The sequence below is a fragment of the Mytilus galloprovincialis genome, chromosome 10, assembly GCF_965363235.1.
Source record: "Mytilus galloprovincialis chromosome 10, xbMytGall1.hap1.1, whole genome shotgun sequence".
Lineage (NCBI taxonomy): Eukaryota > Metazoa > Mollusca > Bivalvia > Mytilida > Mytilidae > Mytilus > Mytilus galloprovincialis.
The window spans coordinates 52694736-52711342 of NC_134847.1; the positions used below are offsets into that span (position 1 = coordinate 52694736).

Sequence of the window (16607 nt, forward strand, 5' to 3'; positions counted from 1 at the left end):
GATAACTATCTGGTGGCAGCAGCTTTGAACAAAATGATTTACTAGAAACTTTACACTGTTATTAGAATAAACAAAAGGTAACCTCACCCTCACTTGTGAAATTTTCTGGTTTTTCAAATTCAGAATTATAGGATTTTAACAATTTGATATTATTGTTGGGATTGGTGACTGTTAGTTCTCTTTCAGTTTCGAAAATGCTAAGATTTTAGTGGCAGATTTAGGTAGGGTGGAAGCCCAGGGGAGTCCAACTCCTATGGTTGACTTCTTAATCTGGTGAGGTGCCTTTTTTTTCATAATTTTAAATCCTTTTTTCTGGACTTTATTGATCTGAAACATGAAACTCAGATAGCCTTCTTATATCTGATGGTTATTCTGAAGTATAATGTTGAATCAGGTAGGATACTGATACCGACTAAAAATGGTTGTAGTCTGCAATAGTTATATTATTTTCATTGGGTATGCTATTGCTTAAGATGACCACACTTTGCTCTGAAGATTTTTCGAATTGATTTTAGAGTAGGTGTACTAATTTACAGTTTAAACATTTCGGAACTCAAATTATAAGTTTCTGTAATCAAAATTTGCCTATTTATGGTTAATTGATTGTTATTTTTTATTGGCAGTTATAGAAATATTACATATGAATAAAGGGAGAATTTGAACATTTATCAGATAGCAACCTTATTACACATAAAAACACCCTCTCCATTTTAATTTATTAGTGGATAAATCCATAATACAAATACTACAAAAGAATCTCTTAACATAATTAATCACATATAATGGATTGAAAATACAGACCCAGTTACTTTCCTATACTAATTTATCATTAAATTGTTAGCTCATTTGGATTAAAATGAAACATAATATAATATATGTACATACATGTATACATAGATTATTATCTAAGAACAACATCATTTGTACAGTGAAAGACATTAGTTTTAAGTTCATATAATGGATGTCCTGATTAGTAACTTGAAGAACATAACATTTCTATGCATGAGGGGGGGGGGGGGAAGGAGGGGGTCCTGATCACGAAATCCCAGGCTTATTTAAATAAACTTTAATCCTGAAATTAGAAAAAGAATTCCTGGATCCCGAAAGGGTCAATCCCGAAATCCCGAGCTTAAAAACACCTGATCCCGGAGTTCTAATAAAGGTCCTATCTCCCCTCATGCATAGATTGAAGGACATTTTCTCATTGATATACCTCCTTTCTAAACAAATTGTGTAGTTCTGTAGTTGTGTCATTTCTAGATTCCATGTTACTTTCTATTATATTGTTTTCTGTAAAGAATGTCATACTGGTACCCCAATCTACAGTACTTCTATCTGTTTTCTGTTTTGGAGTTACTTCACTATCCAATTGTCTTTGTGCTTGTCAATACTGTTATTATAAAATAAAAAAAGATGTGGTATGATAAATATTGCAATGAGGCAACTTCTTCACAAGAGACCAAATGACACAGAAATTAACAACTTTAGGTCAACATACCCAGGTCCTTCAAATATGATCAAAGCCGCTACCACATAGTCAGCTTTAAAGGACCCTGAAATGACCAATGTAAAACAATTTAAAAGAGAAAACTAATGGCCTAATTTCTGTACAAATTTCTGTACAAACCATTACCACTGAATCACAGGCTCCTAACAAAACACAAAGTGGACATGGCCGGGTACTTGTACATCCCAACAACAATAAGATCTGAGAGTGCTCACAGTAACTGACGGCTAGTTTAAAGCCAATAAGAACTAATAAAGAAATACTGTTAAGACTAAATTATCAATCAGTACACATCCAACGGATTTAGTGTAAAGACGTCATTATATACAGTCAGATAAAACATGTCCTTGTGCATTCAAGATACAGTTATCGACAGATTGTAAATCCATAAATATTCAAAGATCTAATTACAGTGTTGAATTGGCAACCTATTAGAATATGTTTATTTAAAGGATCGATAAGTTTACATTGATCGTTTCTAAATTTCCGGGCACAGTAAACAACATCTCTGTAAAAATGAGGATGAGATATGCCGTTTGAAATATGTTCTAACAGGTACAACTGTACTGGAAAACTAAATCTTTATATCTATAGAAGAATAAGTAACGATTTTGAGAAATTTGTTGTAACGAAATCCATGACTTAATAATTTACCAGTAAAGAAAAAATAAGTTCATTAAAAAAAAAAGTCACCATAGATAAGGACATAGATAACCAGTTATGAAATATAAACACTAAGATGGTGCAAAAGGAACATCCCCATACAAAATAAAGGAAAATTAACAATAGAGAACGAAAAATGGTCCCTTTTGTCATAAATTTTATTGTGGAGTTTCCTGTGTAAAACTGAAATATCTAAATCTAGGAAAAGATGCAGTTATTACCGTTTACATTTGATTTGTTTTAAGTAATTTCCTTTGGGTAAAATTTCGGCTGTATATTCAGAAAATTCTTGATTATTCAACGAAAAATATCTGTAATCAGATAACGGTAAGTGCTGTTGAATTTATCAATTAAATGTAGTTTTGGTGGGTTTTTACTGAGTTTGATCATAAACTGTGATTCATACAAGTACCAAAAAAAAAAATCTGCTATGAAAGAGGCTCAATTAGTGCCCACAGGAATACCTACAACCTGTCGACAAACTTTGTTGCCGAAACGTACATAAATATTACCAATAAGAAAATTAACAGCTTCAAACATCTCCAGTAAGTATATCTAGCGTATTTACCTCTCTCATTAGAGAAAAAGGCATGTAAATGAGTTGCAGCAAATATATTTGCATTCAGATTTTTAAAAAAAGTAAAATCACAAAAATATGGTCAAAGGACTATTTTATTAATAGGGAAACTTTTGTTTGATAAGATTGTGTGGAAGTGTAGTGTAAAGTTGAAAAGTCATAACCGTCAACAGAATTTATAGAATCAACAGAGTCATTATCTAAAACATCCATTTTTACGCTACAAAAAAGTTAATTCCACTATTTTCATATATTTTATTACAAAAGTTTATGATAAGTTCTTTGATAGTAGTCAATTGCAAGGAACTAAAGTTTATAGTACTGAAAGATTATATTTGTAGAACACTTACTAGGGGCCGAGATGAAAAGATATTTTACTGTTGACAACTTGTATTTTCATGCAGTTAAGGTTACCAATACATACTAGTAGTCAGGGACCTTCAAATGTCCAGAAAAGGCATTAAGCTGTTATGTGGTTATGATATAGATATAAGAAGATGTGGTATGAGAACCAATGAGACAACTCTCCATCCAAGTCATAATTTGTAAAAAATATGTTGTTACTTGTTTACTATAACAAAGACTCTCTGTGGATCGCACGGACTTGAATGTAGATTAATTTGAATTTAGAACGTCGTGTAGTTATTACGGCGGTTTACTCCTGGTTTGCCCACTTTTAATTCTACCAATTATCTATTAGTTAAGAAAACAAAAAAGACAAAAGGCCAATGAGCGGGCGTATGACATTTGCGCCGATTTTGAAAATTTTCATTCTTTCATTTGCGCCGATTTCAATTTTTTCATTTGCGCCGATTTTATAATTTCTCCTAATTGGATTTACAGGTAAGTTTTAATACTTTTACATGAACTATAACTTGAGGGTATATTGGTAAATCTGGTTATCAACGTTGTTCACTTATGTTAAATAGATATAGGATGATGTGGTAGGAGTGCCAATGAGTTAATTCTCCATCCAAGTAACTATTAATAAAAGTAAACCATTTTAAAGATTATTTTGATTCATATTGTTCTGGAACTTCTTTGTAACACGCTGGACATATTGTTCACTTAAACGGGCCGAGGAGTCAATTCTTTTTTTTTTTTTTTTTTTTTTATCATCGACGGCCATACATATCGGAAGGCGAGTGTCCTGAAAAATAACATATCTTACCGATGTACCACCAAATCGTGTAAAGCCAGAGACACAACGGATTCTGAAGGGAAGACTATTGTCAAAACACAGAAAGAACATACTCATGTGCTGTTGACCGAAAGACCGAGGCTTAAGAACTACGGGTACGGCCAAGGAAAAAGTCTGAATATGTATCTAGTGCACCTTTAACGACTGGGATGAAGAGTTATCTCATTGACACTCATAACACATCTTATTATATCTATTCACCTGTAATTACCTGTAATTTACCTGAAAAAATTGGCGCAAATGAAAGAAAAAATCGGCGCAAATGAAATGCAGATCGGCGCAAATGCAAAACGCCGACCCCATTGTTGACTGCTTTGTCGGTCGGTACAAACACAAAGCGTTTGATAGTTCTTGAAATTAATTTCTTATTCTAGAAATAGTCTTATTTTGTACTCTTTTATTTATTTTTGTCTGATTTGGCGGTGTTGTCACAGTCTTACTGAAATCCAATATTAGTATTGGCTTTTTTAATTTGATCTGCTCTTTCGCTTGATCTTCAGTGTTGCTTACGTTACCATCCTTTTTAAGCATATTGCTTCTGTCTTTTTTCATACCTTTCCAAATGTCTGTGATGTTGTATATATGAACTATGTAATGGGACGTGAAGTGAGAGTTCCACACTCTCTGCACGTTAATAACCTCTGCGACAACTCGTGGTTGCCTGTTGCAAGCCAAACTTTCTGTCCGTATCCAATACCATGCATAACTTTCCAGTGGCGATCTTGTGGATTATATTACATGACCTTCCTATTGTGTTTTTTTGTTAATTTGATATCGTCATAAACATGCATGAAATATTTTACAACTACGTTGGCTAACGAGGCCCTCAAATTCCTGGTCCGCACCTGAAAAATGTACCATTATACGTGCCGGAGGTATCTAAGTCACATATGCAGACATACTATTGATAACCACTTTTATAGCAGTAATCACAAAGTTGTCAAATAATGTCTGCTTGCTATTCAATTATTTAGAGAATCATAGTGTGTCAAAATCAGGTCTAACTTATTAATTTTTCGACTAAAATCATACTTCTCATTTTCATCCAGTAGATTAAACACGTAAGCCTCGGTCACACCTTAAAGCCTCGGTCACACCTTACCGGATAGCTCGAACGGACGCCTAACGTATAATTTGTTTTTCAATCCGTTCATGTCCGTTAGACGTCCGTTCTTATCCGTTAGACGTCCGTCCATGTCCGTTTTCAGTCATTCCCAAAAAATGGGTACAATTACAAAATTTCAGTGTCGCCGGCAAATAACCACAAAATGCAAGCTTAACATACGTCACAGATAATCTTTTTCGTGTTCTAAGTGATTAATATGTATACTAAAATAAAATTATATTCTTTTGTGATGTAGATCGTAAATATATTTGGGTGATTTTCTATTCAATATACGGAAATCACACGAATTCCGAATGTCGCCAAGAAAAACTCCAAATATCGGTGTGAATTAAAACACTTTATTTCATCTAAATCATGATTAGATTTGGTTTTTTTATTTGACACTATATTGATTTTTATCCACAAAAATATTTTAGAATCAAAAGTTATAATATACACTTTGATTTACCCATTAAACCAATGTCGCCGATAAACGTATAACCTACCGTAACGTATCTTTAGGAACAGTCAAAACATATTTATATGATTGGAAATCATGCTCAAAGGGACTTTAAGCAAAGTTGATACATCAAATTTTAAAATCCGGCCTTTAACTTTTATTGCAATGAAACGAAAAATAAAAAAAAATCTTCTCTTTCTCTTTTTTTCGATTGTCGCATATAAGAATTCAACCTACGTAACGCGTATTTTGGAACGCACTAACCAAGAACAAATCAAAATGATGATTATTTCATTGAAAGCACCTATAAAGCTTCTCAATAATCAGTTTGGAGAAAGCAACTCAACAATATTGTTACATATTTCCATGTATAATGTAAATAAAACTAACCTCCGTTTAAATAACCTCCGTGACGCAGTTATTTACAGTTAAGATGTCAGACTTGTTTTATTAGTATCAGCGGCTGCTGACACTGCCGAAAGTCATTTTTGTAGCAGACATCATTTATTATAAAGAAAACAGACAAACAAAATACAGATTTGAGAAAAAAAATATTGTTTTGAAAAAGGTAGGTTAACTTGTTTTTTTCCCTATTATGTGAGCAACATTATAACGTTTAATAAACGTTATATCAGCCATTTTCTTAGATTTAAAATAGTCTACAACACAACTTGTGTAATTACGACGACAATCAGAACTTTAACAGCGGTTTATGGCAAACATTTTCAAGATTATTTAGGACTCATCAATGTAACGGAGGTTATGCAAATAAAAAAAGTCTAAAGATGCATGTAAACACGATCATACCAATTGAATTCTTGTACATTGTTATAGATACCAAATCAGTTCATCAATTATCACTAATAAAAATGAAAAGGTGATGTCAATCATAGACGACATCATTGATTTACGTTACGGAGGATAGAAATTTAAGGAAAAAAAGTTTATTTTCTCTAACAGGACTTTACTCTTTGTAGATAACGATTTACTAAGAAAAATGTTTAATTCTGTTGTCTTATTTGTCATTTAATTCCAATATTTACATTCAATTATATGTTTGCTGTTGGTAAGAACTGGAATTGTCCGTTATGGAGGTTTTAAATGTCGTTACGGAGGATAGAAATTTTCGAAATGAAACTATTTTGACTCCAAAACTTCATAGTTGAGTATAATACATACATTATGGTGTGAAGGAAGATGACATTATCTGTATAGAGCTAATAAAATTAAGTTGAACAGTATTCGGTTTAGGTAAAACATATTTTTGAGTGAAAGTTCATGAATCGTTACGGAGATTTTGACAAGAACAAGTCCATTTGACTGAAAGAAACATATAACTTGATAGAAAACAGTTTTTTAGTTTGTAATGTCAATAAATTGTTTAGAAAAGCTAGCATTAAAGAGTTAAGTGTTACTATGTGTCAGCATTCAGATACTGGTTTGATATCAACCTCCGTAACAAAGATGGGGGTGTGGATTAATACAAGCATAAAAATTACATACAAGTGATTGAAAACATAAATAATAGGTTTTTTCCTGGAAAGTTGTATTATGAAACTAAAATATTATACAGCATAACATTACATTAGTTTAAATTTATTACTAAATAAGTTGTGAAAACTACTTATTTGAATTATTTTTTAAACACTATATTAATTCAGACCTTAAAATTAGTATTTGCTTTCAATATATACAGAATAATACGTATAAATCAGTTTGCTATGGTGGTAAATGTAACCCATTTCACATGAGCCTGGATTTAAATCTCGTGTTTTTCTCTAATGCAATTTTTAAGATGACTTTATACAACAATAACCTCCGATACGTTCATACTTACCTTGTCTTACAAAAAATGCTAAAACTAGAAAACAACAAAAATGGTGTAAGTAAAAATTTAAAAAATGACAGACTAGATATAGACACAGAAGAAAACAACACTCTCTCTCTGCTCAGTTGAAATTTATTTTTTAACAGTGTCTACATTCGAATTGTACCCATTTTTTGGGAATGACTGTTAGCGTACGTTTTATCCGTTGACGTCCGTTTTGTCCGGTGGGAAATTTTGAGCATGTTCAAAACTTTGAACGGACGTCCAACGGATGAAATGTGTAGTATCAGTCGAGAACCAGCTTAGCGTTCTGTCCGTTACGTTTCCGTTTCTCGTACGTTGCATATCCGTTGTGTGTCCGTTATGCATTCGTTACGCGTCCGTTTTATTCGTTCAGTACATCAACGGACTCCCAACGGATAACAATTTTGTCAATGGACAACTTTTATTTTTATCCGTTAGGCGTCCGTTCGTGATATCCGGTAAGGTGTGACCGAGGCTTCAAGCATATTTTTTTTTTTATATTATATTCAGTTTTGTATTCATCATTTCGTTTCGTTTTGTTCTTATTCCGTTCGCAATTATAACAGACATAATATATAGTCCTTTTCCCTTTCGTATATTTTATAAAAAATCAAAAAAAAATAAAAACTTTCAAAAATAAAAACTGTCAAACCGTCAGTTTCAAAATCAAACTGATCAAAACTTTACGTTCAATTTAGTATTATTAAAGTTATCTTACTTATCTTAACTGTTTAATTTTTAAACAATTTAAGAATTTCAAAACTTAATTCACATATTTTTTTCACTGACCCCCCCCCCCTTCTTACCCTTCTTAACGTAATTTGAGAAAAATTGACTGACCAAATTGGTATGTATGATGTCAAGTAAACAAAACTTGCAGCATTCCCCCCCCTTAAAAAAAAAAAAAAAACTATTTGATTTAAGTTTTTTTTTTTTTTTTTTATCCAAGATTGATCTTTTGATCTTTTGATCCCTAATAAAAAAAACCTAAAATTTAAATACTTTTTAAAATTCTGAATTGAGTAAGTTTTATTAAACTGCATCCTCGAAAAAGACGAACATATATACTTCCTACGACATGTATGATCTCCTATAGGTCAAAAGTTTCTTTGAGAACAAAAGCAAAAAATATAAGCTATATGAATTTAGAACGATACACACTACCAAACGTGTATACCTATAAAAACAGGACTAGTGTGTATATATAACATAAACTATAATATAATATAAACATTATACAGTGTATGTTTACACTAATGGTCTTCCATAAATCCTAAATCCAGTAAATTTCAGTACTAATGTTTATAGCCACAGTTTTTAGGATTCGGACAAGATTCTGTCAGAAATTGAACATTACAAGGACGCTATGTTTACACAGTTTGTATACAACAATTTTGATATGTATATAACATAATTTCATTGACAGAAACTAAATTACAAAGTTTACTAAGTGTACGTAACACCCAAACATAAGGAAAGCCAATTTAACATTTACATGATTTACACAATCCCTCTATTAAGAATGCAATAAATGTTGAAATCATGGTTTAACGGTGATATCATACACTAAAATACGTTTTTGTATTTTACATAAATCAATGAAATTATGTGAGATATGGTAGCAGCATTTTCATTAATAAAATTTTGCGATTTCTCAGTTTTATATCAACATATTTATAAACATTGATCAAACTCGTGTGAAGATATCTGGACTACAGCTAATATATGAGGGTAGGAATGGGGTAGCCCATATGACGAATGACGGGTACAATATTATTTCTATACATTTTAAGTTACATTTGACGCTAACGTACGGTAGCTAACAAATGAGATTTGACGAATGCCGTACCGGCTCAAATCTTAGTAACAATTTATGCATTCGAACGTCGTTAACTTATTCAATATCACATACCTAAACTTAAGTCAGAATTAATTTTTATTTTAATTTTAGAAGTTAACCATCAAAGTATGTCTGACATAAAGTCCGTCGCTTGTACATTCATCGAAGAAAATAAGAATCGACTCAATGACCTCAGCCAAGACATTTGGAAAACACCAGAGCTGGGTTTCCAAGAGTTCCATGCACATGAAGTGCTTACAAAATTTCTAGAGGAAAATGGATTTGATGTGACTAGAAAGTACAAACTAGACACTGCCTTCCGGGCTGTTTATGGCGAAGGAAAGCCACATATTGCAGTTATATGTGAATATGATGCTTTACCAAATATAGGACATGCATGTGGCCATAACCTTATCGCAGAAGTAGGCGTGGCTACAGGGATTGCAATAAAGCAATCAATGTCAACAAAAAACCTGAAGTGTGGAAAGGTAAGGATATAGATATTCGTTTCCTTAACACAATTGCAAATTTAAAGAAATAGATCATTTTAGAGTTATGTCTGACTATGTATACGCATTACAGGGAACTTTATCACACCTGCGCACCGTAACCTTGACTTCCGGTTTAAAATTCAAATAGCTATCTCTCTTTGACTTTCATTTCAGCCTTGTCCGCCATGTCAACAAGGTCATGTTTTTTTCTGGACATCCTTCAAAATCATTTCATTACACTGTTCTTTTTTATAACTATATCCAATGTTGAAAATAACCGACTTTGGAGAAATAATTGGTATTGATAATTCTGTAATTAAAACAACCCTAACAAAACAATTATTAGAGAGCTATAATAGTTCAGGTTGTATATGATACTTTTTTATATTACACTTATAGCATGTTAAATTTGCCTTGTCTGCTTCAATTTGGGCTAATGTTTTTTTGTGTTACCAAAGACACGAATGTTAATTTTGATCAAGTTTGCTATGCATTTAGTTTTTAGGTAAAGATTACATGAAATGCAATCAAATTTTATGGGACTGACTTGTTATCTAAATGTTCCAAGGCTTTTCACTACCTTTTTTGATGCACAAAATATAGTGCATTGATCAAAACATTATTTACATCATTTGATTTTCCATGAACATTTCAAGAAATTTATGGATGTAATAGATGCTCAGATATTCAGGCACAACATATTGTTACATTTGTCAAGAAAAATACATAACTTTTGCAAGGTGAAGGAATCTAATATATGTTCTAAAATATAATGATGTCATTGTTAACATCATCTTTAAAAAAATTGAGTTATCTTCCTTTGTCTAGAAATGCTGTTAAATCAACTTCAACCAAATGCAATTAGTAATTTTACTTCCCAATGATAAATTTAAACAATCTTTACCGTTCAGTGCTTACAAGCTCTTTGATTGTTAAATACCACTGAACTAAAATAACATTGCTTTTTACGAAAAGTATGTTTTAAGATATAAAATTGAGAATGGAAATAGGGGATGTGTCAAAGAGGTAACAACTAATCCAAAGAGCATAAAATAGTCCTAGGGCGCCACCAATTGGTCTTCAACACAGCGTGAAAATCCGCCTCCCGAAGTGGGCCTCAGTCTTTTTATATATAAAATTTGACAAAACACAGGCGTTTGCTAATGTAGCCTTTTAATGGATACTGTAATTTGATTTTAGAATTTGATGTGATCGACTGTCATACAAGTCAGAAGTTGAGCTAGCTTTAAAACCAGATTTTATCCACCATTTTACATAACAAAATGCCTGTACCAGGTCAGGAATATGACAGTTGTTATCCATCGTTTGGTGTGTTTGAGCTTTTTGATTTTACCTTTTGATTAGAAACTCTCCTTTCTGAATTTTCCTCGGAGTTCGGATTATTTTGTGATTTTACTTTAAGTTTGCAACTATCTATAGCTTTCAGTAATTGGTACACCAGCAGAAGAAGGGAAATGTGGAAAGTCCTACATGATAGCTGCAGGTGTATTTGATGACGTCGATGTCGCCATGATGGCTCACCCATCACAGTTCACATTATCTAAACCTCTTATGGTTGCTATGACTCCGTAAGATTTAATTTTATAGTCAAGTTTGATCTGTATACTTATATATATTCTTGATGGACAAGAACAATTCCACTTTATTTCCTTTCTTCATCTTTTATAATAATATTAACGGTTTCAATTTTCAGCACCAAATGCGCATTTCAACAATAAATGTCTTTTCAGTGATGCTCGAGGCCAACATATTTGAAAATCAAAAGCTTATTAAAAAGACGAAGAGCTTTCATCTAAAAAGTTAGAAAAAGTATAGCCAATATTTTTTGGATCTTCAGTGGTAAGTAAAATCTGGAGCATAATTTATCATGTTAATTATTCCAGATGTACTGGAAGGGTAAACAGTCCATGTGCTACATCAGTCACTATTCAGAGTGTTTAACTTTTAATCTCATATTAAACCACACACTCAGAAATTTTTCAACATGTGTTGTGACTATGCCTAGTTACATATGAAATTAAAGGATTACGCATAAACCTGTCCGTGTTGATGGATACAAATTATCTTGGCATAGTTCCTGTATTTGATTTGATCAATATTTAAAATCAAGTCTCCAATAATGACCCGTCTTTATACATTTCAGAATCAACATTAGTTTTACGGGAAAGGCATCACATGCATCGTCTTTCCCCTGGGATGGAGTGAATGCTTTAGACGCAGCAGTAACTTGTTATAACAATATATCATGTATGAGACAGCAAATGAAACCAATGTGGAGAGCTATGGGTAAGAAGTAATACTAATTTAATTTGCTAAAGGTGTCGTCGTTTGCAGCCACTTATTCAACCTTTACTGGGCAATTACAAAGGGTTTCTTATACTATGTATCAAATTCGAAAGTTTGGTTCCCAATGAATTTCCCTAAAGTACTCAATCTGTAAAAACTGTAGATCATATCGGTTTAAACAAACTGGGCGAAACCTACGGTGGCACACTTTAACGGAGGTTCGATTGTACAAATTGTATCAATTATCAAGAATATCTGATGTATAATAGACCATTGGAATCGATAAATGCATTCCCGTTATACTAATTTTTCTGATCTGATAATTCAACATATTAAATAAGTGATGACCAATGTAGTTTGTACTTTTTATTCATCATACAATGTTGATGCATACAACGAGTATATATGTCTTTAGAATTAATAATAAAAAAAAAACCGTTACTTTTGCCAACGTACATTTCTTTATTCTAGGTATTATTAAAAAGGGAGGGGATGTACCTAATATTATTCCCAATGAAGCAGAACTTGAATACTACCTCAGCACACCAACAGATGAAGAGCTCAATATTTTAAAGGAGAAATTCGTCGGTTGTATTGAAGGTGCAGCAACTGCGACAGGATGTAAGGTACACACTTTATAGTATTATTGACGCTAGGAAAAAGTAAAATCACAAAAAAACTGAACTCAGGGGAAAATTCAAAAAGGAACATATCTAGTCAATTGGCAAAATCAACAGCTCAAACACATTAAATGAATGGATAACAACTCATATTCCCGACTTGGTACAGTTATTTTCTTATGTAGAAATTGGTGGATAAAACCTGGTTTTTAAGCTAGCTAAATCTCTCTGGAACGATTTAAAGGTTTGACATATTATACCGTTATATTTTGGACCCTGTTGACATTATTCTTGTATGTTTTTATTTAAGCTATCTTCTTTTATTCGAGCAATTAAAATATGAAATTGACATTTATTAATTGCAGTTTAACGATTATACCAATCATAGTATATCAGTTCAATTCATTTCATCCACTTTTGTTTTTCTGTAAGTTTTCATTTACAACTTATCAGAATTCTTGTTCTTTAGGCACAGCAAGTTTTGTGAAAAGTGTCTTTAAATTACCCTTTAATGTGTACAAATATATTCATAACCCTTCAAATATGTAAGTTGAAAAAAAAACCTTCAACATTATATTAAACTAAAGTGTTAGGTTATAATGTGTCTAAATCTTGTTTAAATAATGATTTTGAAGACATCCAGAGAAAGACCACACAGCTACACGTATTATTCTTGACCGCAAGCTTATATTTTTTTTTTTTTTTTTATCTTAGGTAACATATAAATTTGCTGACCACTTTTATTCCGCTTTAATGTCGAATAGCAGAATGGCAAAGCTGTTTGAAGAAAATGCGTCATCTATTGGCGTGCATATTGACAATGACCTGGATGTGGTACTTAAATATGGTGGTGCCACTGACATGGGAAATGTATCAAGGATTGTTCCGAGTATACATCCGAAGTATTATATCGGAACAAAAATATGCAACCACAACGAAGGATTCACAACAGCTTCGGGTAAGAAATTGGGAATACAAATGCAGATTCTAGCATATTTTGTTTACAATACCAGATAATCTCCAAATTGATCAGTAATCTGCATAATCCTTGTGAAACACATACAACATGGCTTTTACCAAGGATATAAAAAGTTAGTCGAATGAAAACTCATATATGGAATGAACTAAAAAGCATTCCAAAGTCAAGTGAATTCAAATACCATCTGTCAGATTATCCTTTAAACTATCACAATTATCTATGAATACTTCTATACTTTACTATGTTCAGTTTGGATACACATTTTCCCTATCAAAATACAAATTTGGTCGAACACACTATCTGTTGTTTCCATCATGTGATACAAAATAATTGTGTATATGATATAAATCAACGAGAGGCGACATACATTCTCTTTGGGTTTGCAAATTATTCTTTTTAGAAAAGGAAAGATTTTTAGACCTCTTAAACTGGGAGATGAATATTATATATTAATACATGATGCTGACAAGGTATAAATTATAGCCGCAATTGTTTACCGATGTTCAAATCTCGTGAACCGACTAAGAAGAGACACATTTAGGCAACCAACTCAAACGGAGGATCTACGTGAATTCCAAAAGAGGAGAAACCGGGTACGTCGACATGATAAGCTTCCATGCTATGCATGTATCACCTGCCATACGAATCCACACCCGATCAAAATGTCCCTATCGGGAATAGGACATAATTGGTAACAATATATTGCTTCGATCACACATTCACGATTTTTACTGCCGTCCTTGTTAGGAGTATTCCCGATAAAAGTATATTAAAAGTCTGATCAAGACCTTGAAAATCGTGGATGGGAATTTCAATTTTATTGAATTTAAAAAAAATATTCACTTAATCAAGACAACAATCAGATACTGTTCAGGAAGCGTCCAAATTCAGCCGTTTCCACCCGAACTTGACAGTGTTCATATTATCCCGTTTTCAATCCGATTTGCATCTTTCCAATGGTTAAAAACGACAGAATCTATCCCGACAGCGTTCGGATTCTGTCGATTACGATCCGACAGACATCAGACAGTGAACCGACACGGACGGAAGATATCCGTTAGAAAACTGTTGCAATATTTCTATCACAGTCTGCTGTACCTCATCGCAAACGGCTTTGTCTAGACTCAGTCGTGTCGTGTCTGTAGTTGTCGGGACTCAGACGAGGGTATAATTGACAAATTTTGTATTTATAACGGGACTGTTCCGGAACAGTTTCGTCAAAGACAGTTCGCATTCGGGATTCAATCTGGACTCAATCGGCAAACAAACAGCAATGGCACATCTCTCCATACCATACCCGTTCCACAGGACACCGTCAAGATATTTTTCATGTTTTGCCATAATTGTGTAGATTTATCTCCGAGTTTAATTCTGCGTTTTATATCTTTCGCATCTATATTTTTTAAATGGGTAATGTGCTAAAGAGACAACAACCCGACAATAGAGCAGACAACAGCAGAAGGTCACCAACAGGTCTTCAATGCAACGAGAAATTCCCACACCCGGAGGCGTCCTTCAGCTGGCCCCTAAACACATATATACTAGTTCAGTGAAAATGAACGCCACACTAAACTCCAAATTGTACTCAAGAAACTAAAAGTTAAAATAATACAAGACTAACAAAGTCCAGAGGCTCCTGACTTGGGACAGGCGCAAATAAAACTAATTTGTTTTATTCCTGAAATGTTTAATCCTACGAAAAATTTGAAATAATATATTCACTTTGTTTCAACATTATTGAAAAATGTCCAAATGTGCAGGGATAAAAGAAGGACACATTAACTATGCGTTGCTGAAACAATGGATAATGACTGTCATTATAGATTAACTACGTGAATTTCCAAGTAGAAAAATAAATGAGAGGTAAACTGATTTTACTTTTTTCCATGTTTCCTGTGTGTGACAAATCACACTTTCAATTTTAAAAAAGAAATTAGATGGTCAAGATATGAAAATAATAAAAACGAAAAGTAATTAAAACTGAATAAAACAAGACGGACAACTGATCAAATAGCATTTGACGAATACCTGTATCTATATATTGTATTAAAAGATGTCGGTAATGGTCTCTATTATATATACCTTCTGCTACATGTGGTGTCTTCTGAATTCGATTTGATAATGGAAGTCTCATTAATTGCTAATGAATATACATAATATTTTATAGGTGACCCAGCAGCACAACCATACACATTAGCTATATCAAAAGCATTGGCAATGACAGCATTAGATATATATACAAAACCAGCTGTTCTTAAAGAGATAAAGGAAGAGTTTAGTAACCTTAATCAATAACATTATAACATATTATTTGTAATTAAAATGATCAAACAGTTTGCGGCCGTAATCGTTTTGTACCTGAATGTGTCCTACTGACATTCTTCGTACTGCCAACTTCATTTGGTTCTGTATGTGTTTGATCAGTGGTATTGTTCAAGTGTATTTTTTCAAAGGTAAAAAGCTCAAAGAACATAGAGATTGTATAATATAAACCTGTCCAACAAGTATATGTGTCGACCTTATTTCCATGGTCCGCTGGTTAGGTTGTTTGAATTAGTCCGTCACTAGGACAATGTGCAAGGGAAAAAATAATTAAAAGACCGAACTCCAAGAAAAATTTAAATCGGAAAGCCCTTTTCAAATTGAAAAATTAAAAGTCAAAACAAATCAACGAATAAAAAGAAACAGTCATATTCCTACCTGGGCACTGTTATTTCTTTATGAAGAAAATGGTGGATTAAACCTGGTTTTATAGCTATCTAAAACTCTCACAACTAGATCTGCAGTGATTTGTAACTGAACTAAAAACTACATATGATAGATCAATATTTTGTAAGTAGTTTTAGTTTAGGTACAGTGTTTACTTGCATACAAAATAGTAAAGACGGCTCACCCATAAATATTGCAATCGCATCTTCCGCTTGTTAAGACATAGCTACTTTATACAAGCGTGATATATCAATAAATATATATGTAAGACTCTAAAGTGCGATGGTCACGCTAAA

At 32.8% G+C, this 16607-nt stretch overlaps 1 protein-coding gene across 1 annotated transcript; it reads left to right on the forward strand.

Annotated features, from left to right (window-relative positions):
• The first annotated feature begins 8628 nt into the window (after positions 1-8628).
• Positions 8629-15938, forward strand: LOC143049226 (peptidase M20 domain-containing protein 2-like). The gene is made up of 7 exons (XM_076222936.1): positions 8629-8742; positions 9317-9693; positions 11137-11285; positions 11861-12003; positions 12475-12629; positions 13338-13581; positions 15770-15938. Exons 1-7 carry the CDS (start codon positions 8664-8666, stop codon positions 15895-15897), a joined length of 1275 nt encoding a protein of 424 aa, XP_076079051.1. The 5' UTR covers positions 8629-8663; the 3' UTR covers positions 15898-15938.
• Positions 15939-16607: the final 669 nt, after the last annotated feature.

What these genes read in the sequence shown, in the direction of transcription:
- LOC143049226 (XM_076222936.1), top strand. Translation starts at nt 8,664, where the DNA reads ATGTTTATAGCCACAGTTTTTAGGATTCGGACAAGATTCTGTCAGAAA. An exon ending in AAGGACGCTATGTTTACACA is followed by an intron (nt 8,743 to 9,316) that starts GTTTGTATACAA and finishes TTTTAATTTTAG; the next exon opens with AAGTTAACCATCAAAGTATG. An exon ending in AAAACCTGAAGTGTGGAAAG is followed by an intron (nt 9,694 to 11,136) that starts GTAAGGATATAG and finishes AACTATCTATAG; the next exon opens with CTTTCAGTAATTGGTACACC.